The 26,308-nt window shown below is 46.8% G+C and overlaps 1 protein-coding gene across 2 annotated transcripts; it reads right to left on the reverse strand.

Moving 5' to 3' along the window:
- Positions 1–329: 329 nt before the first annotated feature.
- Positions 330–22,016, reverse strand: LOC102462330 (tapasin-related protein-like). Of its 2 annotated transcripts, XM_006138566.3 has the most exons (9): positions 21,866–22,016; positions 19,980–20,186; positions 9,412–9,687; positions 6,815–7,156; positions 4,576–4,902; positions 3,927–4,016; positions 2,809–2,825; positions 2,678–2,718; positions 330–1,824 (listed from the first exon to the last, which is right to left on the reverse strand). In XM_006138566.3, the coding sequence occupies exons 1-8, from the start codon at positions 21,909–21,911 to the stop codon at positions 2,704–2,706; spliced, it is 1,320 nt and encodes a 439-aa protein (XP_006138628.2). In that variant the 5' UTR covers positions 21,912–22,016; the 3' UTR covers positions 330–1,824; positions 2,678–2,703. The 2 variants fall into 2 exon arrangements, with proteins under 2 accessions (XP_006138628.2, XP_075760995.1); XM_075904880.1 differs by lacking the exon at positions 19,980–20,186 and having other exon boundaries at positions 21,866–22,000.
- Between the last annotated feature and the right edge of the window lie 4,292 nt (positions 22,017–26,308).

Raw genomic sequence — 26,308 nt, forward strand, 5'->3', positions numbered from 1 at the left:
AAAAAGCCTGCAGTGTAGACATAGCCAATGTGTGACTTATCCCAGTATACACACAGCTACCGCAGTGGCTACACTCCTAGTACAGACACAGCCTCTCAGTGCGGGTCTATGGAGCGGAGGGTGCAAACCAACCTAAACCCAAACTGAAAACAACATTCCCCTGATCTCTTGTCACACACAACCACAGGCTTTAGCACAGCTCTTGGCCTCTGTTTGTAAAGCCAGGCCCCGGAGTAAAAAGTCAGGTGGGAATACTAGACATGGGGTAGCAAATCCCCGGAGTCAAAACCAGCAGCCAGAGATTCAGAATCCAATCAAACAAATCAGAATTTGAGTTTCTCTTCTGTGTCTTTATTGCTGTTGAATGTTAAGAGACCCCTTTGCACTGAACAAAACGAAAAGCCAGCAAACAGATGGATTCTCTTAGATTTGCACAAATGCTATAGCGGGGCCACAGGCTACATTCGCAACACCACGACTTAGAGATATGCCAAGCGCAGCCGAAGTAGTCAATGTAAATGACTTCCAGGGATTCTGGCACCTTTACATTTCAAATAACCCTTTCTCTCCAACAATTTCCCACCCTTAGCATCAACCTCTCTGCAAGCAGCCACCATGTACAAATGCCTGGAGGAAAAAGGAAAAATTTGCCCTGCGGCCTGGAGTTTATCTGACTGTTTAGTTCAGATTGGGGTGGGGAGCTAATTCTAAAGCTGGGGGATCCTCAGAGAATTGTTCAATCAGTGGCTCCATTGGACTCCGGCACCTTTGCTAGTCTCAGTTTTATCTGCATGGCACACGGACAAAGTCTCGGGTAGGCAGGTCCTTAAGGGCAGGTCTGCACTTACCATGGGACCAGCTCTGTGGCGATCAATCTCCTGCGGATTCAATTTAGCTGGTGTAGGGAAGAGTCACTAAATTGACTGCTGAGTACATGCTTTTCAACTCCAGGATGCCACCGGAACAAGAAGCGTAAGGGAAGTTGATGGGAGAGTTTCTTCAATTGACCTCCCATAGCAGAGACCCTCAGGCAACTCCATCTAAGGTACATTGACTCAGCTCTGAGCACTATAGCTAGGGTGACATAAGAAGGCCTCTGTCAACCTAGTCACGATTGTTTGGGGAGCTGGTGTTCTTGCAGTTATGGGGAAAAACCTTTTCACACACTACAGATAGCTATACTGCGACCACCCCTATAGTGTGAGCTTGGTCAAAGTCAGTGTAAAATGCAACTAAATCAGACTAGAAATATTTCGCGACTTATCTGCACTTGTGTAAAGGCTTACACAAGGGACGGGGCAACAAAAATCTGGCCAATAATTTTAGAATGTATTGTATTCTGTTAATTATACCAGCATACAGCATTACAACAATCTCCTAGAATAGATGAAGTTATTTAAGTGTCTCGTCTTTCAATATGGTAAGGGGAGTAGGTGTCCACCTAAAGAGATGTATTAGCATAATTATTACCAGCTGCATCAGTGTAAAAAATTCATGCCACTAACGCACATTTATAACCGTACAAAAAAATCAGGTGCAGACCAGGTGCAACTTTTTCCTTTTTTTTTTCTGCGGCCAACTTTTCACTCCTTTGCAACTTGTGTGCAACACCACCCACTCGGAAGGCTCCCCTTCCACTAGCAGCAGCTTGTACAAGTGGAGATGATGACAAAGTGTATAGGGCAACAGAGAACCCGACCAGTGTTTGCAGAAACACCATTTCGTTACTGATGCAAATCCAGCACAGACTGAAGACCTAGGCACATATTCTTCCTTTCCACTCTCTGTGTTGAGATATGTTGCTCAAACAGGGGGCAGCATGTGCTAAAAGAGAGCGACAGAAAATATATTTGATATTGATTTCATTAAAAGGGTTACATACAGAGCCTAGTCTGCTTGGAGCATCCTTCTTTATACACAGCACACTGCAAGTTGTCACTCTCTGGTCCAGCACTCTTGGGAACTGACTGGTCCTGAACCAGAGCATCTGCTGGACCAGAGAAGGTCAATGCCGGCCTATCTGTTGCCACTGGCTGTAGAGCTCTGTTGCCAGGCAAGGAACATCTGGACTATAGAGGTCGAACCTATATTTTTATCTACTTCCTCTCCATTAAACCTCTCTAGTCCAGCACACTCTGGTCTGGCAACGTCCATGGCCCAGCATGATTTCAGTTAGCCCAATGTCCACTCCTCATGGGTGTGGCCAAGTTTCCCACAGTCCCATAAAGTTGGATTACAGCTACCAGTCTGGCGCTCAATGTTCTGTGTTGTTATTTAGCTCCAATTTACCCCTAAACGTCTTCTATGAGCCCAGTCAGCAGTGGACGTGTTGGTCATGCTGCTAGACAATATTGACGTCCTGTGGTTGGGCAAATTCTCTGGTTCAGCACCAGTCAGGTCCCAAGGGTACCAGCCTAGAGAGGTCCAACCTGTAATGTGCTACCAATAGCTACAAGTGCTTTTACGTTGCGGTTCGGGCCAGAGCTTGGCTGAAGCCCACCCTCCTTCCTCCGCTCAGGGCTTAAATCCCAGCCCACACCACAGCATATACGCAGCTATACCTAGTCCCGCAGCGTGAGCCCCATCTCTGTTGACACTGGCTTGGTGGCCCAGGTGGGTAGATGTGCCCAGGTGGGCCAGGTTATGGCATACTGCCACAGGGATGCGTGCCGCTTACCTGATTGGGCGGAATGGTCTTGTGCTCTAGTAAGGTTTGGGCTGAAATTGAAATGAAGGCAAAACACATTAGCAAGCAGCACAATGGAAAGAGCCTATAGGGAAGGTGTAGAAAGCAGAACACAAACCTACCTTATTGCTGCTCATCACTAGAGGAGAGGGGAAAAAAAGAGACCGATTAGACAGAAAATCGAATGACAGACAGCAGGCCCGGCCTTAGGGCAAGGTGGGTGCCTTGGGCCCCGCGCCTTCAGGGCCCCATGCTGCGTATGGGAGACGTCGCCGTGAGGTCACATTTATGCCCGGTCATGCCAGCAAACTCTTTGGCTGGGCCCGCTGTTCAGTTCTCTGCACAATGTACCCCTCTAGTCGCTCCGGTCCTGGGGCTATTGGCCAGAGCTGGGGGTGGCAGCGCTGCTGAGTAGGGTCACTGCGTGGGGAGCAGGGAGGAGGCTGCATGGCTGGTGGTGGTTCTGGTGGTGGGGCTCAGCTGGAAACGTGGGCAGCTCGGTTCCCGGGTGACCGGGGCACAATAGCTGGAGCAGCCTCGGTGACACACTGGGCAGGGCCCATTTAGCTGGCGGCACATGGGCGGGGGAAGGGGCTTAGAGCTTAGCAAGCGCTGGCCCTGGAGCCACAGGGTGGGCTGTGAGCAGGACTTGGAGAGATGGGCAGGTGTGGGCTGGGAGCTAGCTAATCCCAGCAGAAAGCCTGGGCCTCATGGACGGGCCCCGTGCTTAGGGCAAGGTGCCGCACCTCAGGGCCCCGGGCTGTGTATGGGAGACACCACCATGATGTCACATTAATGCACCGCCGGGCCCCGCTGTCAGTGTGCTACTTTGGGCCCCGGAAACTCTTTGGTTTGGGCCTGAGAGACACCACACCACAGCCGTAACCAGACAACTCAGTCAGGGCTTAAGAGTCTCCCCTGACCTCCATAGAGCTGTGCCGATTTACACCAGTAGGGGCTCTCCCCTGTATTTCAACAGGCTGCTGGTGTGTTGCGGCCACTGCCTGTCATGCTGACAACTACTGCCTCATTGTACTTCCTCCCCTTTGTCTGTCTGCCTGTCCATTCATTGCCTCTTGTCTTATATTTAGGCTGTAAGCTCTTCGGGGGGAGAGACTCTCGTGCTCCAGTGCTTAGAACAGGGGGCTCCGAACCACTACAGTCATACAACTAAATAATGCACTCGCCAGCAAATTCCTTTCTGCCCCCAAGTCTGGTTTTTTGCACTTTTTTTTTTTACCTTGATGAAGATAATACAATGTCACAACAAGACACCCAGCGAGAAGAAGGAGAAATAGGAGGACAAGGAGCCAAGTTGCTGAGGTAGACTCTGTCCATAAATAAATTAAAAAAAAATTATAAGAACAATTTGCAGGGAAGAATAAACCTTTACAATACCTCCCAAGAGGACACAGCTTTGATTTACAATGACAAAGTCATATTACACCCATGTGTGTCAATTGAAACCCCTCCCTGAGAACCCCTCTGTTGCCTAGTGGAAAAGAGTTCAAAACAACATGGCAATACAGGCATCCATTTTGTGCCTCCCGTCTCTACTTTTCCCCACGGCATGCAGTAAGCTTGTTACAGTAGGAACTGTCTGTGTTCCAAGGGGTTCTACTGCACTGGGCGCACTGTTTTCCTTTAACAAATCAATCAGTCACCACTGATTTCCATTCCCTCTCCCCCCAAAATGTTGATTGTAAATTAGGTTTGTAATGCATTTTTCTTCACTTTTATATTGAAAAAAGGTCTTTTTTTGTGACAAAAATTGATTTTTTTGCGTGTGAAAATTTGTGATTAGTTGAAAAAGCCATTTGTCTCTCAGGAACGTCAGGAGAAAAGTCCTGCCATCGGATAAGAAGTCAAGAAAGCAATGAACACCGTACCTGTTACTTGCACCGTCAGACTTTTCCTGATTGGCTGCTTCAGGCTTCGGTGGTCCACCCGGCAGGTGTACCTACACCCGTTGTCCCTGAGGGAGGCCTTAAGCAGGAAGTAGGTGGAGAAGCTGTAAGTCCCATCACTGTTTTGTCTGTGACTGCTAGAGAGAACATGATTCACCACATGTGGAAGCATCCCCGGCTTTTGGGGTTCCAGAAGCCACTGGGCCTCTGCATCATGAGGGTAAAAATGACCGACGTCACAGATGAGCTTGTGTTCATCTCCTTCCACCAGAGACAGGACGTCAGCGTTGAGGGTCACGGTGGGCTTTTCTGGTGAATGAAAAAAGTTATTATAGGGCTGCATCCCCACCCCTTTAAAAATAAAACAGACCCCGCTATTAAAATGGCACCATTTAACGTCCCTCATTGCAAAAAAGTGATCACGCATCCTAGCCCCCAAAATTACTGCCCCGCCACAATTTGCTTTCCCAAATTTGGTGTAAGCTATTTGCCCCAGAAACGCAGACTCATGAGACAGAGGTTCCCTCCACTAAATTAAGAAATCCCACGGCGTGGTAACGCTTCCTACATGAATACAATTGTCTATCCCCCTGATTTGGGGGGTTTGTGACTCACTGTGACCCACATTTAAGGGTGGGTTGGCTGGCAGGAATGGACTAGAACCATTAAAAAAAAACCCTTTGGACACGTAACTCCCACCAGACCTGAGTTTCCCATAGGAAAGACTTTTTTAGCCAATGGAGCCAGGCCTATGCAGCTTTTTTAAAAGCTACGCTTAGTACTTGTGTAATAACCTATCTGTAGCTGACCTATCTGTGTCAGGGAAACAGCCTTGGGAGAGAAGAGGCCCTTGTTGCTGGATCAGCCCTAGCCTTTTGCTCTGGTCTTGGATCCCTTATTCTATTCTGTGATGGAGTGAGACTTAGGGTATGTCTAGACTACGTCCCTCTGTCGCCAGGGGGATGTAAATTAGACATACCGAAATTGCTAATGAAGCGGGGATTTAAATATCCCGCGCTTCATTAGAATAAAAATGGCTGACGCTTTTTGCTGATGCAGCAATTTGCCGGCAAAAAGCAGCAGTCTAGACGGGGATCGGTCGACAAGGAAAGCCTTTTCCGACCGATCCCTTATGCCTCATCCAACGAGGTTTACAGGATTGGTCAGAAAAGGTTTTCCTTGTCGACCGATCCCCGTCTAGACTGCCGCTTTTTGCCAGCAAACTGCCGCGTCGGCAAAAGCGGTGGCCATTTTTATTCTAATGAAGCGTGGGATATTTAAATCCCCACTTCATTAGCAATTTCGGTATGTCTAATTTACATCCCTCTGGCGACAGAGGGTTGTAGTCTAGACATACCCTTAGGCTGTGTCTACCCTGGCCACTTTTTCCGGAAAAGCAGCTGCTTTTCCGGAAAAACTTGCCAGCTGTCTACACTGGCCACTTGAATTTCCGGAAAAGCACTGACGATCTCATGTAAGAACGTCAGTGATTTTCTGGAAATACTATGCTGCTCCCATTCGGGCAAAAGTCTTTTTCCGAAAGACTTTTGCGCAAAAGGGTCAGTGTAAACAGCACAGTACTGTTTTCCGCAAAAAGACCTGATCATGAAAATGGCGATCGGGGCTTTTTTGCGGAAAAGCACGTCTAGATTGGCCACGGATGCTTTTCCGGAAAAAATGCTTTTCTGGAAAAGCGTCCTGCCAATCTAGACGCGCTTTTCCACAAATGCTTTTAACGGAAAACTTTTTAAACCCTTTAAGCCAAGTATACTCTTACCTTGCTAAATGAAGACACACACAATTTTCTACCCCATACCCATTCAGTCAAATGACTCATTCTTCTCCGACCAAATTTTGGGCATCACTCAAGCTACAGGTTGAACCTCTCTAGTCCGGCACCCTCGGGACCTGATTGATGATGAACCAGAGAATTTGCCGAACCACAGGAGGTCAGTGTTGTCTAACAGTATTACCAACACTTCTACTGCTTCCTGAACTCTTTGAAGACATTTGGGATAAATTAGAACTACATAATAGCAGAGAGCACGGACAGCCAGGACTGGTGGCTGTAAACAAACTTCATGGGAACACAGGAAAGTTGGCCACCCCCATAGTAAGTGGATATCCAGCTAACTAAAATCATGCCGTACCACGGAATTGCTGGACCAGAGCATGCCACACTAGAGAGGTTCCATCTGCACTTATTCAAACAATCAATTACCTACTATTTCCAGCTGGATACTCTGTGCCCCAAGAAGTGCTGACACAGATACTAAGCAGGCATAGGATCCTGCATCTCTTATTTCCACTGTTCTTAGTAAAAGAGAAGCATTTCCCTTCAAGATCTCTGCTGGGAACATCTCTGCCCGTTTATCCTTGTAGTCCACTTGTCGAGTAGATCCACTATAGGCAACTATCAGCTTCTTTTGTCCCCCTTTCTGCTGCAAGACCCATTGGATGGTGACATCTGTGTGGTGATCAACTGAGAAAGCACAGTTGAGAAGGACATCTTTCTTTAAGCCAGACTGGATTAGCGAGGGTCCTGTACGGACCAAGAATACACCTGTAACACACGTAATAAAACATCATCAGAGCAACTCAGTTTTGGATCAATGGTGCAAAACAGTCAGAGTAAAGTTGCCATCTAGAGACGCAAAGCCATGCTGCAGAATAAAGTTGATATGCAGTCAGCGCAGGAAATGCGCACAATTCCCCATTCTGCCACTGATTTTGTTTGTGCCCTTAGGCGAGTCATTGAACTTATCTTTTTGCCCCCATTTTGCCACTTGAAAAACGGGCACAAGTATCCTTCAGTAATTCATAACTGTGCTACAAGTCTGACGCAGTGTCAGCCCCAGGATATTAGAGAACTAGAAATTTCAAACTTGTACGTAGCAGGGACACTTCTCAGTTCGCTTCCAAGACCTGAAGAAGAGCTCAGTGTAAGCTCAAAAGCTTTTCTCTTTCATACCAACCGACGGTCTCCCAATAAAAGATATTACCTCACCCACCTTGTCTCACTACAATCTTAGTTAGCCAACACTGTGAAAAACAATCTAGACAGTAAGGCTACGTCTACACTGGCCCCATAAAACGGAATAGTCACGAAAGTAGGAATAAGAGATCCTCCGGAAAAGGGCTTTATTCCGGAGGATCGCGCCAGTCTAGACGCTTTTTTCCAGCTTTTCCCCAAGCTGGAAAAAAAGCGGCGGACATGTTTATTTAAATCCGCGGGGGATATTTAAATCCCCCACGGATTTCCCTATTCTGACTTACCTTCTTTGCATGACTATTCCATTTTATGGGGCCAGTGTAGACGTAGCCTAAGTAACTGGGAAACATGCATAATGTTCTTCAAAATCCTCAGGTGAAAGACTATCCGGATATCACTTCAGCAGAGTTACTCCCAGTTTACACTGGGAATCTGGATGGGCCAGTCAACAAAACAAACAGGCTCCAGTAAAGAGGGCAAACACTTAACTGTTGGACTATCAGAATCCCATTCCTGCTATTATAAAAGATGTCGTCTGCGTGTTTGTTTTGTAATGATGTAGACACAACACAGTAGAGAGGGGTGGACACAGAGGCTATGTCTAGACTGCAGGCTTCTTTCGGAAGAAGCGTTTCCAGAAGAGATCTGCCGAAAAAACTTCTTCCGAAAAAGAGCGCCACACAGCAAAAGCGCATCGAAAAAGCAAATTAATGCTATTTTGCATGTAAGATGTGATTACTATTGGCAGAATGGCCACCAGGGCACCTGTGTTTTTTCCTCTTCTTGCAAAAGAACCTTTCCTGAACACGCATGCCTTTTTTGGAAAAAGTCTTCTTCCTTGTAGAAAGAGGTTTACCAACGCTGGAAAACCCTCTCAGTTCTTTCAATTTACTTTTGAAAGAATGTGATTGCAGTGTGGACATTACTCAGGTTTTGTTGTAAAAATGGCCATTTCCTGACAAAACTCTGTTCCATAGACATATCCAGAGTCTGAATTCTATTTTCTGGTCTGCCGCTCAGCCAATTCACCTCCCTGCCTCAATCTCCCATCTGAAAAGGAACAATAACACTTGCCTAACAAATGCTTTTGCGCAAGAGGGCCAGTGTAGACAGCTCAGGACTGTTTTGCGCAAAAAAGCCCCGATGGCGAAAATGGCGATCGGGGCTTTCTTGCGCAAAATCGTGTCTAGATTGGCACGGATGCTTTTCCACAAAAAGTGCTTTTGCCAAAAGCATCCATGCCAATCTAGACGCTCTTTTCTGCAAATGCTTTTAACGAAAAAACTTTTCCATTAAAAGCATTTGCAGAAAATCATGCCAGTCTAGACATAGCCTAAGGGTTTTTTTTTTAAAATCTTCTGAGGTTTGAGCCTTTAAGGAAGTACCAGAGTCAAATTTTCTATATTGTCTCAATAACAACGAAGACTAGAAAGTTACTTTAAAAAAATGACTCCTTTATTTTCAAAAGGACTGTTGAGATTATCTCTGCTTCAGAAGATACCAGGAACTGGGTCTTTAAGGAAAACACCAAATATCAGGAGACCCCCACATCGCTGGAATCAGTAATACTGCTATAGTGTATAAATGAGGCCTGTTATTTTCGATTATACACAATGCTAGCAAAGCTGCCTCTTCATATTTTAAACCCACCAACACGCTAGTTTAAAAATATCACATTGCTAGTTATTTCAGCTAATTCACATTGTCAATACAATGCCACACTGATATTGTAAAATGTAAAATCCTCCATTAGAGAGTGAGGTAGAAATGCAAGCTAGGAATCACCTCACTATTATTCCATGTTTCTTGAACAGTTTTATTGTTACCTGAAAGATAAAATCTCTCTTCATTGCCTTGAGAAACTTCTTCAGGGATTTGATTCTCTGCCTCTCTGCTGGCACTCGATTGCACCAAAAAGACAGTAACGGTGAATTTGTCAGCCACGTGCTTTATGGTGCCAGTGAACCATGAATCCAGTTTATCACCTTGAGTTTGTATCCCAGGCCAGAGGATCTGGGTGTTATCAGTAAAGTATCTGCTAATTTTACATTCAAGCTTATCAGTATCCTCATTCACATGTTGGAGAATATCCAGTGAGGACTCTGCATGGAAAAAAAAAATATATCCCCTTGTTAGACTCCCTGCTCCTCTTAATAAATATTACAGAGAGAGTTGAACTATCTATATACATCAGGCCTAAATAGCAAATACTAAGCAACTCTATCCAATCTGTGCTTCACTCTCAGCATACACACAAACAAAGAGCATGGAAATCCTCTCCCCGAACTCCCAGTCTTATAACATGCTCTTTATAGGATCAAATATCTGCCTTTACGGATCCACTTGCAGAGTCGTGGTCCCAATTGGATTGTATCTCCACAGGACTAAGATAAAGATGTTTATTATTTAATACCACATGCGCCTCTCCATCACCGCTGATAACCCTGGCTTTAGGAGCACCTGATTCTTCTCTCCGTGAAAGCCAGGAGAAGTGACACCACAATCCGTGGACTGACACTGGCGTAACAAGATTTAAGTGAGATTAGAATCAGATCGATAGTTTTCAGCATCTTTGAAACAGAGATGCAAAATAATGTTTAACTGGTTAAACATTATGTTTAACAGGTTAACTGATTAAAGGGGGCATGGGCGGGAGGCTGCTCTGGCTGAGCTGGAGCAGCCCCTACCTTGTGGGGCACCAAACACTGAAGCAGCTCCTGTCTGTGGCAGGCCCGCAGAGTTGGGGAGCAGTCCCCTGCCCGCAGCAGGCAGGGAGCTGCTCCAGCCTCTTAGGTTAACCGGTTAATAATTAACCTTTCACATCCCTACTTTGAAATGAGTATCACTTAGGGATGCAATTGGTTAATTAGTTAACTAGTTAACCAGTAGCCCCACTGGGCTGAAGCTGTCCCGTGCTGGTGCCGGCGAGGGGGAGGGGACCACTGCAGCCCCGCCCCCGCCAACCAGCGGGATCACAGTTAACTGATTAAATGGGATTTTCCATCCCTGGTATCGCTGAGCCAGCAGACTGCCGAATATGATCAGTATACGCTAAGGAGCTTTCGGTAGTTGGCTCTGAATATTAACAGCTATTTTACTCCCATCCACAGGCTTAAAAGGTGAAGTTCGCCTCTGTACAGAGGCTTAGGAAGGACTTAAGCACTTCACAGATCTGGTACTGGCTGAAAGAATTGCCAAAGAAACCATCACAACCACAGCTGGGAGACCAAGAAAACAGACTGCAGTGCTCATTTCTGGAGGGGAGTTGCAGGGTTCAACTTATTACAGGTTGGACCTCCCAGATCCCGGTCCAGCACCCTTGGGACCTGACTGGTCCTGAATGAGGAAATTTGCTGGACGAGGGGAGGTTCCCTGCCACCAGCTCCCCAGCCAGCTTCACCATCACTGTTCCAATGGCACCAGCTGGGCCTGCTGTTGACCTGGCCTCGGTCGTCCCCTGCCGCCTCCGCCAGGCTGCCTGCTGCTGGCCCCATCCTTGGCCTCTCTGCCGGGCTGCTACTAGCTCTACCTGGCTCCCAGCCCAGCAGGGATCCCAGGTATCAGCCCTCCTGCTGCCTGTCTCCTGTCCACCAGGACTCTCTGGTCCAGGAACATCCACGGTCCTGCCAGACCACAGATATTGCCAGACCAGAGTCTCCGTTTAGAGAGATGCAACCTATACCATTTATTTTACCAGTCCGCAGCAGAGAATAAATCCTCCATGAACTTGACAGCACTCACATGAGTTCAACACACTGAATAATGAGTTATTTTAGAATAACAGAATCATAGGGCTGGAAGAGGCCTCGGGAGTCATCGAGTCCAGACCCCTGCCCAAAGCAGGACCAATCCCAACTAAATCATCCCAGCCAGGGCTTTGTCAAGATGGGACTTAAAAACCTCTAGGGATGGAGAATCCACCCCCTCCCTAGGGAACCCATTCCAATGCTTCACCAGCCTCTTAGGGAAAGAGTTGTTCCTAGTATCCAACCTAGACCTCCCCCATTGTAACTTGAGACCATTGCTCCTTGTTCTGCCATCTGTCACTACTGAGAACAGCCTCTCTCCATCCTCTTTGGAACCTGCCTTCAGGAAGTTGAAGGCTGCTATCAAATCCCTCCTCACTCTTCTCTTCTGCAGACTAAACAAGCACAAACCTCTCAGCCTCTCCTCATAGGTCATGTGCTCCTGTCCTGTAATTATTTTTGTTGCCCTCCGCTGGCCCCTCTCCAATGCGTCCACATCCTTTCTGTAATGGGGGGCCCAGAACTGGACACAATACTCCAGATGTGGCCTCACTAGTGCCGAATAAAGGGGAATAATCGCTTCTCTTAATCTGCTGACAATGATCCTCTCAATGCAACCTAATATTCCATTCACCTTCTTGGCTACAAAGGCGCACTGTTGACTCAGTGTGGAGAGTTTGTTGTCATATGACATTTTAGAAGGGGATCGTGCCCACAAAAGCTCATGATACCATGTACATTTTTTGTTAGTCTCTAAGGGTCTGTCTGCACTTGCACCCCTTGCGAGAGAGGGATGCAAATGAAGACATTCGAAATTGCAAATGAAGCCAGGATTGAAATATCCCACGCTTCATTTGCATATTCATGTGATGGTGCTATTTCGAAATAACAGATGCTGTTAAGACACGGTTATTTCGAGAGAAAATCCTTCTTTCGAAATAACCCTTATTCCTCATACAATGAGGTTTACCAGTTATTTTGAGAGAAGGGTTTTCTCTCGAAATAACTGCGTCTTAACAGCGTCTGTTATTTCAAAATAGCGCCATAACACAAATATGCAAATGAAGTACGGGATATTTGAATCCCAGCTTCATGTGCAATTTCAAATGTCTTCATTTGCATCCCTCTCTCGAAAGAGGGTGCAAGTGTAGACATAGCCTTCGGTACTCCAGTTGTTTTTACGAACATAAAGGTACATTTTCCCCGTCGTTCTTTTTTATGCAGTATATTGTTGTTACTCATTGTCATCTGCTAAACAAACGGTAAATTATTTGTGAGCCACACAGTGAGTCACTTAATCATAACCACAAAACAATGTTATTTCCAAAGATAAAACCCAAAGCAAACTCCCAAACACACAGGGGCAGAACTGTCCTTTCCCAATGCAGAATATGCAGTTGTGTAGGGCACCTGAAAATCTGGGGCACCAAATTAATCCCACCTACCTGCCTCTTCCTATCCCTGTTCCGTGGCTCCTCTTGTTTCAGAGAGGATCTAGTTAAAAGCTGCCAGAGCGATTAGCAGCTCATTGAACCTGTGAAAGAGCCATTCAAATGCTAATGAAGCCATTGAACAGGTGTGTGACAACCCCAGGTATGTAGGGTCAATTTCTGAATGTGCTGCATTAGTAGACAGGACCATAGTTTAAAATTTGCTTTAAAACTATTTCATGAGTGTGTGGCTGAAGATTATAAAATCCCAGATCTCAAACATCATCACACCCCGCCCCCTCTCGACTGCTGTCGGGCATACAGACACCAGTTTAATAGTAATGCAGACAGCCCCATAGATCCTAGAGTCAGTTTGGAAACCTGGATCAAGATCTGAATTTTGCAGCTGATCCTCTCCCATCATGCACAGTTCTGCATGAAAGCGCTCCACACAGCACATCGTTACTCTGAACCCTCCCACGCTGTTGTGACTACTTTGAGGAAAATGTACTCTGCATAGCCCCCCTATGTTGTGATTAACTTTATCTGGTGATGATATAACAGCACAAGCTAACAACATTCCCAACAGGATTTACCCTGGCAGATTTGTCTTCCCACTCTTGCAAAATGATTAATATTCACTTACTAAGTGAATTATATTTAATGTGAAGATTGAGGGATTTGTCTACATGTGGAAGTTAGAGTGCTGTAAGGTGAATTGAAAGTGTGCTAGCTACTCCACACTAACTCCCCATGTGGACACATTTAATATGGCTTAGCTCAAAACAGTCAATTTTTTTTTCAAGGTCCAAATGTCTTGGTCAAAGTACACTCAACATCCAGACTCCAGAGAAACATTTTTTCACACCACAATAACAATCATGATTATAATCTACTAGGGTATGTCTACACTACCACCGTAGTTCGAACTAGGGTGGTTAATGCAGTCAATCGAAGTTGCAAATGAAGCCCGGGATTTAAATATCCCGGGCTTCATTTGCATCTTGCCGGGTGCCGCCATTTTTAAATCCCCGGTAGTTCGGACTCCGTGCCCACGGCTACACGCAGCACAGAGTAGGTAGTTCGAGTTAGGGTTTCTAATTCGAACTACCGTTCCACCTCGTTCCACCTTGTTCTAATTCGAACTACCTACTCCAGGCCATGTGTAGCCGCGGGCACGGAGTCTGAACTAGTGGGGATTTAAAAATGGCGGCGCCCAGCAAGATGCAAATGAAGCCCAGGATATTTAAATCCCGGGTTTAATTTGCAACTTCGATTGACTACATTAACCACCCTAGTTCGAACTAGGGTGGTAGTGTAGACATACCCCTACAGATTTGAGAGAGTTTGTCTGTCTAGGAGAGAGCTTGTCTGTCCGTCCGTCCATCCATCTGTTTGTTCAAGAACTCCTAAACTATAAGAGATAGGAATACCAAATTTGATATGCAGTTTCCTCTTATCATAACTTAAAACAAGGTCAGAGTTTTATTATGGGGGGCGAGGGGGAGAGGAGGAAGGGCTGAAGCTCCCTCAACTCCCCGATTTGTATGAGGACACACAAAATCATAAAGAGACAGAATCACCAGACAGTTAAAAGGGGCTGGCTGGGGGCAAGCCACATCCAGGACTGCCCCAGCTCTGAGCCTCCCACCCCCTCTCCCCAAATGCCCTTTCAGGAGGGCATGGGGGGGCTGCAGCTCTCCCTTCCACCCCCCCGCCCCCCCCAGATTCATGCTGGGACATTGTTAGCTATTCCCTTTCATCAGGGAGCAAGAGGAAAGTGCCCAGTTTGCTGCATTCCTCACTCTGGCTGGGGAGTGTAGGGGGCAGATGAACCTGGACCTGCCCCATCTGGGGGACATGTGCCCCTCCCCCATCTGTGCCCATTGGAGCTGCTGTATTCAGGGACAGACGCTTCTTACCTGGCCCCAAGCTGCTGTGGTGGGCAAGGGCTGGGGATGTCCTCTCTCCCCGGGGGCAGCCTGCATCCCGAATTCCTCCTCCCCAGCCCCACCTCAGAGCAATGATTTCAATGAAGGCAAACAAAAATTAATGGAGTCAAGGTCCTGAGCAACACTGGGCAAATCTGCTAGCCATTAAATAAAAAGATTCTGGAGTCTGCTCCAAAGCATCGGTACTAAGCTGTAACGCACAAAGGGCCGAGTGCTGTTCCAGCGCTCTCCAAGCATCGACATGGGATGTTAACACTCGTACAGGGCCTCTTCCCAAGCCCTGAAGTCTTTTGTTTTGCCACATTAACACAGCCCGGCCTGCAGTCCCACCCACTGGGCCTCAACCAGGAGCGGAAGGAAAATCCGGTTTGGATCATTCCTTGCAATAGGGCAAAGCCAGCGTAGCTGAACAGTGGAGGATCAGCCCTGCCTGTGGATCAGAACGTAGTGACATGTAGGTCATTCTCATCCTAGCAGCCCGGGTCTCTGGAGCAGGACCAAGGGCTGTGGCTGGGGGAAGGGGAGCAGGGTCAGCACACGCTGGGGCAGTTGGCACAAAGTTCATAGACTCATAGAGCCATAGAGCTGGAAGAGACCTCAGGAGGTCGTCCAGTCCAGCCCCCTGCTCTAGGCAGGCCCAATCCCAACTCAATCAACCCAGCCAGGGCTTTGTCAAGCCGAGACAAAGTTGATCAGAGTGATTTCAGATTTCTGTTTCCAGGCTTCTCTGCTTGATGATCGGGATTGGTGGAGGGCTGTAAAATCCCATTTAAAATGTTAACCAGGTAAACAATGTTTAATTGGTTAACCAGCTCACCACACTGCACCGCCGGCTGCACAGACTGGGCCAAACGCTGGTTAACCGGTTACCTCAGTAAGCAGGCTGCTAAGGCGAATGCTTACTGGGTAACTTGTTACACCAATTTTGGGATGTATCCCAAGATGGCCACCATGCCAGATGAGCCAAAAAAGCGGGCTCAGACCTGCCGTCTGAATATGCATCACACAGAGCTGAGCCACAACTCAGGATCTGGACCTTGCTGTCCAGACTCGCTCAGTTTTTCCACCTGGACTGCCAAACACACCACTTATTCAGGTGCCTCAGCGACCTGGGCACTTATCCACTAGGACGTGGGATGCAACTTGCCCACTCCTTTCAGGTTGGCCATCCATCCATTGCTAATATGCAGTCACTGTGACCAATGGGACTAATTTTTTCCATCCATGTGTGGAATAAATTTTGTTTTGTGCACCTAGGCATGTGTGGATCTGCACCACCAATAGAAACACCTGCTGCCGGCTGTGGGCGCTCTGCTAATTAAATGGGTGGCATTTGAATTTCTTCTGGGTGGCTGCCCAAGCACAAAGCTTGAAGGAACACTGTGACCTCAGGCACCCCTCCCCCTCGTATTTACACCCTACACACTACTGCAGTGATTTTGGTACCAAATACGCCTTGTGAAGTATCATTTGAAAACTAACAACCCAGAGGTCAATAATAAAGTAGTCAGAGTGTACTGGTACTTAGAAAAGAGTCTGACATAGATTGACACCCCCTTGCCGGAAAACGAACAACTAGTGTAGCATGCTTAGTTGTAGGGTGTTATGCTGACCTCTACTGGCCAAACTTAGAAGGTGTCACACATCTATTCATTTAATAGAATCCCAGGGCTGGAAGAGACCTCAAGAGGTCATTGAGTCCAGCTCCCCTGCCTAAAGCAGGACTAACCCCCAACAAAATCATTCCACCTCTGTCAAACACCTCAAGGGATGAAGATTTAACACACCACCAGGGCCAAATTTTTCCCATAGCAGGACAGAAGCAAGAACTCCTACTTCATGTTTTGTGGTGGTGAAGTGGGGTCCACAGTTCAGAAAAGTGGACACTACTCACATTACATATTTATACTATCTATAAAAATGTTGCTAAACATAAGAATAGCCACAGATCAGGAGGGTTCATCTAACCCAGTATCCTGCCAGCAAGAGTGACTAGCACTAGATACTTCAGAAGACAACTCAAGGAACCCTGCAGTAGGCAGTTATGGGACAAGCTATCCTGCAGGGAAAACTCTTCCAGACCCCTAACAGAAAGAGGTTGTCTTAGGATCAGAAGCATGAGGGTTATCTAGAGATATTAGCATTTATTTTTAGAATTCTGCATCTTCATATTCATTCAGTCCCTCCTTTATCCTTGTAAGCTCTTGCTCTCACAAAAATCATGTGGGAATGAGTTCCAAAGACCAAGTACTTATTCTTTGCGTGCACAATCATCATAACTGGAATGCATAGTAACAGTTATCGTTCAAGTTGGCTGAGCAGTCCCATTCTAACGGGCTTTATTGCAGTTGTTTGTAACTCTCTGCAGAAGGAAAGGTTTGCCAGATACGGGCTCACATTTTAAAATTTGAACAGCAACAGCTCTGCCTTTTGGAATACAAAGGGAGCAAACACATACATTTCTACTAAAACATTTTTGACGCGTCTTTCTTAAACATTTCTAATACCTCATTGGGAAAAGCTTGAAATTTAGCAGGGAGATACTCCTTAGTTTGGAGACATCCCTGTTAGTCTTGTGAAAACACATTTTTCCTTGCTCCAGGTATAAGGGATTCAAACACTAGGCTTTGATCATATGCATGTGTGTTGCCTGAACCACAATCTGCCAACATTGTCCTGGCATCAGCATGTGCACATTGGGAACAATAAGAAGGAGCATATGGAATGACGAATGGCTCTGAAGATGTTCTGGCTTGTTCTGTATGATCTATTAATGTATCTATCCTCACTTGTATAATAGTGTCTTCTTATTTCCCTGTTCTCTTTCCCACACATTACTCAATAGGGACATTAAAACGGCCACCTAGTTACACAGGAGCACCTCGTTTTGGCTCTGCTCCTGCTGCCCCGCCCCATTGCAGCTGTGACCATGGGGTTCTGCCGTGGCCGTGAGGTCCCACTGCTTGGCCCGCCGGCCCCTTCGTGGCCAAGACTCCAGCTCGGTGCAGGTGGCTGCTGCCCAAATTCATTCGCAAGGGATGGTTAACCATGTAACATGCCTACTAATAAAATAATATGCTTGCGGCATGCCCTGCTTACAAGCCGTTAGCACTGGAATCTAGGACAGCACATGCAGGCTAAAGTTCCCTCTAAGCTGCATGGTAGCACAACTCCGCCGCTGCTTAATGAGCCCTGCCCAGGGGCTCAGGGTTGCTGTGCATGGAGCAGGCTGGCTGGGGGAGGGGATGTGTCCCTAGGAGCTGGGAGAGACGGAGCCAGGCAGCTGCGTGTGCAGGACCCTGAGCCCCTGGCTGGGCAGGGCTCATTAAGCAGCTGTGGGGCCGTGCTACCTTGTAGCTTAGCGGGCACCTGCATGCAGGCTGCTGCTTCTTATTAGGTCTTTCATTTTAAATGTGCCGTCCAGTCAACAGCAGCAGCAGGATTTCTGGGAGAGGACACGGGACACTTTAGTAGCTGAACAAGATGAGAGAGAACAAGGCTACTGATACTTTAGCTCCTGACAGGCTTAAGTGGGCTGGACTCATGTCCTAGAATCCCAGCCCCAGCTTGTGACTGACGTGCTTTGTGGCTTTGGAAGATCACAGGGGTCTGTCCCCCCCCCCCGGATAAATGGGAATGATATTTACCTGCCTCCCAACGGTGAGGGCAGACTGAGTACTGTTTGGAAAGGGTTTGGTGGGTGTAGAGAGCCCCAGAAGTGCTACGTAGAACTCTATTCTGCAGCCGGGTGGAATTAGGGTTGCCAGGTGTCCGGTTTTCTACTGGACAGTCTGGTATTTGCACCGTCTGTCTGGTAGAAAAATTCAGAAAACACCAGACATGTGCAATGTCCGGTATTTTGTGAATTTCCGGCGGAGCACCGGAGGGAAGCCTGGCGGGGGCAAGGGAGCGACTGGGAGGCGGAGCGCAATTGGCTTTGGGAGCCCTGTGGTCGCGCGCAAAAGCTGGGTGGGGTGGGGTGGGGCGGGGGCCAGGACTCCCAGCCACCCCCCGCCCAGCTTTTGCATGGGACCAGAGGCTCCCAGCGCCAATCGCAGCCCCGCCTCCCAGCTGGGAGCCTTTGGTTGCGAGCAGAAGCCGGGCGGGGGGAGTGGCTCCCAGCCCCGCCCCCATGCCCGCCCCCACCAGGCTTCTGCTGGCAAGTAAAGGGAGCGCCTGCCGGGGGCGCGGCCACGAGGACTCCGGCTGTAGCCAGCAGCTGCATCCCCCCACCAGATCTGCTTCCCGCCCCCCTTCATCTGTCCCCCCCATCCTCCCCTCCAGCCCCATGGCCCCCAATTCCCCCCAGCTCTGCTTCTCGCCCCCTCTTCCTGCTGGCCAGCCCTGCAGCCCCCGGATCCCTCCCCCCGGCCAGCCCTGCTTCCCACTCCCCTTCCCTGCCAGCCAGCCCCCGAAGGCCCCCCATCAGCTCTGCTTCACAACCCCCCTCCTCCCATCTAGCCCCATGCTCCCCCCCCCCTCCCCAGAGAAGCGTGTCCAGTTTTTTAGCAGGGTCTACCTGGCAACCTTAGGTGGAATGGCATCTCTACGAGAGGATATGGTCTCAGAGATGGGGAAGCGAGTGCCTTCCTCAGAAAGGCTCCCTTTGCGCAAAACCATCCACAGATGACTCAAAGCTGCTAATCTGGACGACCCAACCCACCGAAAGTGATGGGAAGACAAAACAAACATAGGAATGCACCAGTTCTCTTTGTGGGGGGGCCTCCAACCCAGAGCAAGCCACAAACATACGTGCTGGTGAATTGCTTTCAGCCATCTCACAGTATCCTTGTGATGGGTTAACAGTATCAACCACTCCAGATCCCCACAAAGACCACCTCCAGGTTCCACAAAGATTCTGGAATTCAAGACCCGGGGATGATATGTGTGTAGCATTCCAACATTTGTTTGCCACCGTCACTGAGCAACCTGGACGTCTCCCTGGCAAGATTTGTCTGCCAACACGCCTACAAACTGAAGAGCCCAGTTTTGGTTGCCTCAAGGTTCAGTCTGCAGCAGTGTTTCCTCTAATTTTTCCATCATTGTGCGGAATAAATTTTGTTATATGCACCAAGGCATGTATGGGTGTGCACCACCACCTGCCAGCTATGGGCACTCTGCTAATCAGTTGGGCAGCACCTGAATCTCTCCTGGGTGGCTTCCCAAGCTCTCAGCTTATAGGGACACTGGTCTGCACCTACTTCACAACACCTCAAGTGGGAGCCAAATGTACTCATATTCCTGAGTATCTAAACAGGTAACTCACCTCTTATAATAAATTTGATGGTATCATCAGCAGGAGGATTTTCTGGGTGAGGTCTTTCACTCAGCAGCAGCCAGGCATTCTGTCGGATGTATTTGATTTCACTTGACAACAGGATTGTTTCACTTGTCTCAAATAAGCAAGAAAGCTGCCTACTTTGACTGAAGGTTGAACCTGCTGTGGCAACTCCATGATGCTGCTTTAGGATTCCTTAAAGCAATACATGCACAAATGCACTAAAAATACTTTTAACAATAAAAAAAATTCCTTAATTGAGTTTTGTTTTCCCACATGGCAAAAAAACCCAACCACCTTACTGCACGTAAGTAATAACCTTCCTAGGCAGTTTTAATGGCTCTATTTGATTCATAGCATCTTGAATATTACTTTTTTTGGAGGGGATTTTTCTGCATTAGAGGAATACAAGAAACTTTGGGCTCTTTAGCCATAACATTTTTGAGAGGGGAAATAACAGAAGATATAAATTTTTCCCTGAGCAAATACACTTTGCTTTTTGATCAGAGAACTTTGTTACTATTAAGTTCTATTTAAACTACAATTGCATTAGGAAATAACCAATGTAAATGTTTTATATATGTAAAAGTAATAAATGCAGCTCATTAACTCAGACATATGCTACAATTCAAGTTTAATTAGTAGCCAGTAATACAGGCCAGATGGATGTAAATTTAGACAGAGTGGCCCAAGCTTTTAATTTGTGGTTAAGTTTGCGCTAAGCTTAGCGGTTATATAGATTCTAGTCCATAAACTAGGCAAAATAGATCAGTTTCAGATCAGTTTCTCTTGGAGATTTTGGGTTCATTTCTATTCCAAAACTAAGGCTAAGATTTTAAAGTGAGATACATGAATTTTGGATGCCTCAAGTTGGGACAACTCCAAAAAATTCCCAGATGCTTTTCAAAATCTTAGCCTAGACTTCTATGATATAAAAACAAGGCTATTTGGATCAGCAGCAATGTTCCTTCTAATTTGTAATGTCCATGTGCAGAATAAATTTTATTATGTGCACTAAGGCATATGCGATGCACATTGCAAGTACAGTAATTCCTCATTTAACACTATAGATGTGTTTCAGAAAATGATCGTGTTAAGTGAAAACGTGTTATGCGGGGTCAATTTTCCCATTGAAAATAATGGAAAAGGTGGGGGTTGCGTTTCAAGCGGTGGTGTCTGTTGGGACTGGGACATAAGGTTGGGGCAGAAAGGGGACTGGGGCAGAAAGAGTACAGTAGGGAGGGGAGGTGTTTGGCTCTGGGGAAGAAAAGGGGAGGAGAGGGAAGGGGGATTGGGTTGAGAGTATGCCCTTGTGACAGGTCTGCCAGGACCCGCACTGTGTCCGAGGGGGGGGGGAGGTGTCGCCAGGGAACGGCAGGACCAGCGGTGAACCCTCCGCCGCTTTGCAGGGATGCAGGGAGGCGGGGGAAGCCCCGTGCAGCTGCCGGCAACGGGCCAGCTGGGGAAATCGTGATATTAGGGGGATGGTCGTGTAACTCAAAAAACATCCCCTAAAAAAAAATCGTGCTATTGCGAAAATGTGTTAAGCAGGCATGTGTTAAATGAGGAATTACTGTAGATATACATGCTGGCAGCTGTGGACTTTCTATTAGTCAGCTACGGTGTGGCCTGAATCTCCCCTGTGGGGCCATCCAAGCACACAACTTAAAGGGAACAGTGACCAGCAGTGTTCTGCAGTATAAATCCTTCTCCTCCCCAAGTCAACAAGAATAATCCCAGCTTTACAATAGACAGATACCATCTCAGCAACCAAGGGCCTCTGGCAGCAAAGGATCAAGAATTTAGCATAGAAATGGTTCAGTTTCATTTTTGCATCGCATTATAACGAATGCAAAGATATTAGGTGCACTTACCCGAGCATAGGAAGCAACAAAGCGCCACATAAACCCAAACATTCATGGTGGGGTTGCTTTAGTTACAGAGGAACCCTCTACAGACTCTCCTCTGCCTCCATGACTTTTCCTCCCTCTTATTTTCACTTTCGTTTCTCTCAGAGGCTTTTGCAACCTTTGCAGAGACAGTTCAGGGCGGGATTTCCCTTCCCAGTCACACAAACTCTTTAAGTGCTGGGCCAAATTCTCTGCCGGCCTGAACGCCAGTGTAGGCAGTCGATTTACATCAGCAGAGGACTTGGCCCACTCTCGGGGGTACTAGTAGTTGATGTAGCTGACAAATAAAGGACTAAGATGTATTTCTCTGTTGCAAGCAGGTAGCAGCGAGCTTAGAGCTGCAGTCACACTTCATGGCAGCTTGGGGGTTGCTCCACATTAATACAGGTTGGGTAAGGCCTCCTTAGGTGCAGCTGCGGAAAGCAGGGTTACCAAGGGGGTGGAGGGAGGCTACCATTGGAGGGAGGCAGGCAAATGGGGCGGTTTGGGGACATAAATGGTTCTGGGTCCATTTAAATCAGCACCAGAGCAGTCCAGGTGGTGCTGAGCGCTGGCAGTGAAAGGTGCGGCACAGTCTGGGCACCTGCCCCGAAGGCTGAACCTAGACTGCAAGCCTCTTTCGAAAAAGCTTCTTTTGAAAAAGAGCATCTAGACTGCAACCTCTTCTTTCAAAAAAGTGAGCCGCTTTTTCGAAAGAGAGCACCCAGACAGTCTGGATGCTCTCTTTCGAAAAAGTCCTGTTTGCATTCAAGAACGCCTTTTTTCGAAAGAGCACTTTCGAAAAAAGGCGTTCTTCCTCATGAAATAAAAGAAAGAAAAGCTGTGTTCTTTTGATTTAATTTTGAAAGAACACGGCTGTAGTCTAGATGCAGGTGAAGTTTTTTCGAAAAAAGACTACTTTTTTCGAAAAAACCCTGCCAACCCTGAATGATCAGAAATCGTAAAATCGATTTTAAGATTACGACATTTGAAAGGTAATAGAGGTTTGGTGCATTTTCATTTGCCTTCTGGTTTTGCAGCCTTTAAGGCAGGGCTAGGCAACATGCAGCCCGGGGGCCGGATTTGGCCCACCTAACACTTTGATCCAGCCTGCAGACTGCATCTGGCCACTTTTATTTATATTCTGCTACCCATGCCACCAAATTTCCAGGCGGTGGCTCAGGCAGCAAGATCCTATTTAAATGGCTCCCAGTTGCAGTGCTACCGCAGCAGGGACCAGAGCCATGAGCTCTTAAACAACCCTGAGCAGCTGCCAGCCAACGTGGCAGTGGTGGGCCCGGGAGCCAGGAGCCCTTTGCTGTGTTTTTAATTCAAGCCTCTGGCCCCAGACAGCTCTGGGGGGAGGCTAGTCCCCCGCCCCTTCTGGGGGTGGATGTAGCCTATGGGCATGTACCAAAATTCACTGTGTCCCCCCTGCAAAAATGACTGCCCACACCTGCTTTAAGGTCACATTTCCAGGTTTTACCTCCTTCACCAGGAGAGCTAGAAACTTCAAAGCTCAGATTCTGAGACCACTGCCCCATCTGTCTGCCTCCCTCTGTTTTCTCTTGTCTGACACTAAGATTGTGAACTCTTTGGGGGGCAGAGACCTCTATGTTTGTACAGCACCTAGCACAAGGGGACCCTGGTTCTGGGCTAGAGCTTCTAAACGCTATAATACGTAACGTAAATAATTTTCAGATAATAACATGAATCCAGCAGCTGTGACTTTAAGAAAAACACCAAACATAGTGAGACTTGCCAAAAAATCATGGGTGTCCACAACACGGATAATTTAGGGCTGGAGTTTCATAAATAGCTTAAAAATAAAAGCACACACTTCAACTTGATGTCTTCAGCAATCGCGCTCGGAAACGGATAGCTGAGGAGCAGTTAGAAGGGTCAGGGACCATTTTTTAATCAATACCATGAATCTTAAAGGGATAAAGGAAAGAGGGGAAAAAAGCTACAGGAAGACTACATTGCAAACGACCCACGTAGTAGAGCAAGAGTCTCAAACTCCCAGCCCATAGGCCAGTCCCCAGCTGTTTCCTTTATACCATGTCTCAGTGAGCGCAAAGAATGAGCCTTTCGATGGCGATAGGTCAGCTGAGCAGAACATGATTGAACAGCCCTGTGAAGTACTGCTACCATGCTTCGCCATGGGGTTTTCAACAGTGCTCAAGCACTTATAGGGAATTGCTATCTAACGGGGTTGTGCTGAGGAGGACCAAGAAGGGGCTTTTCTCAACCAATTACAGTATCTGGAAGAAAATACAGAATCTTTGTTGGTAAAATTTGCAGATTACGATGCCACACGTTTGTGTATAGAACAATGGGAACATATCCATCATACAGACTGACCTGGATTGTTTATGGCTCATTTGAACTACCTGCATTTCAATACAGCCAAATTCAAGGTCACACATCTGGTCTGTGTCTAGACTGGCCACTTTTTCCGGAAAAGCAGCCGCTTTTCTGGAAAAACTTGCCAGCTGTCTACACTGGCCACTTGAATTTCCACAAAAGCATTGACGATCTCATGTAAGATTGTCAGTGTTTTTGCGGAAATACTATACTGCGCCTGTTTGGGCAAAAGTCTTTTTTCGAAAAACTTTTGCGCAAAAGGGCCAGTGTAGACAGCCCAGATTTGTTTTCCGCAAAAAAGCCCCGATCGCGAAAATGGCGATCGGGGCTTTTTTGCGGAAAAGCGCATCTAGATTGGCCACGGACGCTTTTCCGCAAAAAGTGCTTTTGCGGAAAAGCGTCCTGCCAAACTAGACACTCTTTTCCGAAAATGCTTTTAACGGAAAACTTTTCCGTTAAAAGCATTTCCGGAAAATCATGCCAGTGTAGACATAGTCATAGAAACAAAGACTGCAGGTCAAATGCATAAGATGGGGAATTGTATACTAGAAAGCAACAACTGGGAGGATTTTTGGATCATGGCACACAACAAATTGAACATGAACTTGCAGTGAAATCCTGTAACAGAGCAAATGCGATCCTTAGATGTGTATGTGGGGGAATACTAAAGTATTGGTCAAACCTCTCTTATCTTGGACCTAACCAGTCCTGAACCACAGAATTTGTCAGACTAGGGGAGATCAATATTGTCTAGCAGCATTACACCAACGCTTCAACTGCTTACTGGGCTCTTAAAAGTCATTTAGGGATAAAAGTTTTAGAGGGGTAGCCGTGCTAGTCTGTAACTGAAAAAACTTAAACAACGAATAGTCCTGTAACACCTTAGAGACTAACTACAAACCCACATCTTCAAATGAATGGAGTTAAAGGGTCCAGGTTGCAAAATAAATAGCAGAGAAAGAGAGGAGATGGGGATGGAAAGAGAAAGAAAAAAAAATGAGGAAAAAATTATCAGTGTCTCCATGCTAAATGATGCTGATAGACTGGGTTCTAAGTACTCTTAAGAATTAGAAGTGGGTTCTGCCCATGAAAGCTCATGATACCATCTACAATTTTTTTTCCCTTTTTTTTTAAGTCTCTAAGGTGCTACAGGACTATTCATTGTTTAAGTTTTTTCATTTAGGGATAAATTACAGCTAAGTAACAACACAGAACACAGAGTCATGACTGGAGGCTGTAAACAAACTTTATGGTACTATGCGAAACTTGGCCACACCAATAATAAGCGGATATCCGGCTAACTAAAATCATGCTGGATCATGGATGTTGCCAAACCAGAGACATTTTGTTTATAAGGGTGCGTCTACATGGCAGATTTTTTTTTCTCTGAAAAACTACCATTTTTCCGAAAAAACTTCAGTTACGTCCACACTGCAATCACATTTGTTTGACAAAAAGTCAAAAGAACGGAAGGGTTTTTCCGACAGTGGTAAACCTCTTTCTATGAGAAAGAACACCTTTTCCGAAAGAGCTCTTTCGGAAGCGACTCTGAGCTCAAGATGATTCTGTCCAGAGAACAATATTTTACAACAATCAGTAGCATTATCCTCATTTTGCACATGGGAAACTGAAGCACAGAGGTTAAAAACAAGGCACAAGTTTTTAAACAATGGACAACTTACCCAAGGAGGTGGTGGATTCTCTGTCACTTGGGCCAGGTTTACACTAGACCTAGAAGGTCAGCTTAAGGAACAATACACAAGTCCAGTTATGCAAAATGCATAGCTGGAGTTGGCTTACCTATCGGGAGGCCAACAGAGGCAAACGCTTCTGTCAGCTTCCCTTACTCCACACAAAGGAGTACCGGACGCCAGCAGGAGATGCCCTCAGCGTTTGATTGATGCATCTATACTAGACCCACTAAACTGAACGCCAGATTGACCTCCGGAGTGTTGGTAAGTATAGACGTGCCCTTAGAGTCTTTCAATCAAGACTGGATGATTTTGTAAATGTATTTGCTATTACACAAGAAGTTAGAAGCTTGATATAGAGGTTCTGTGG

This window comes from Pelodiscus sinensis, chromosome 21, assembly GCF_049634645.1.
Source record: "Pelodiscus sinensis isolate JC-2024 chromosome 21, ASM4963464v1, whole genome shotgun sequence".
Lineage (NCBI taxonomy): Eukaryota > Metazoa > Chordata > Testudines > Trionychidae > Pelodiscus > Pelodiscus sinensis.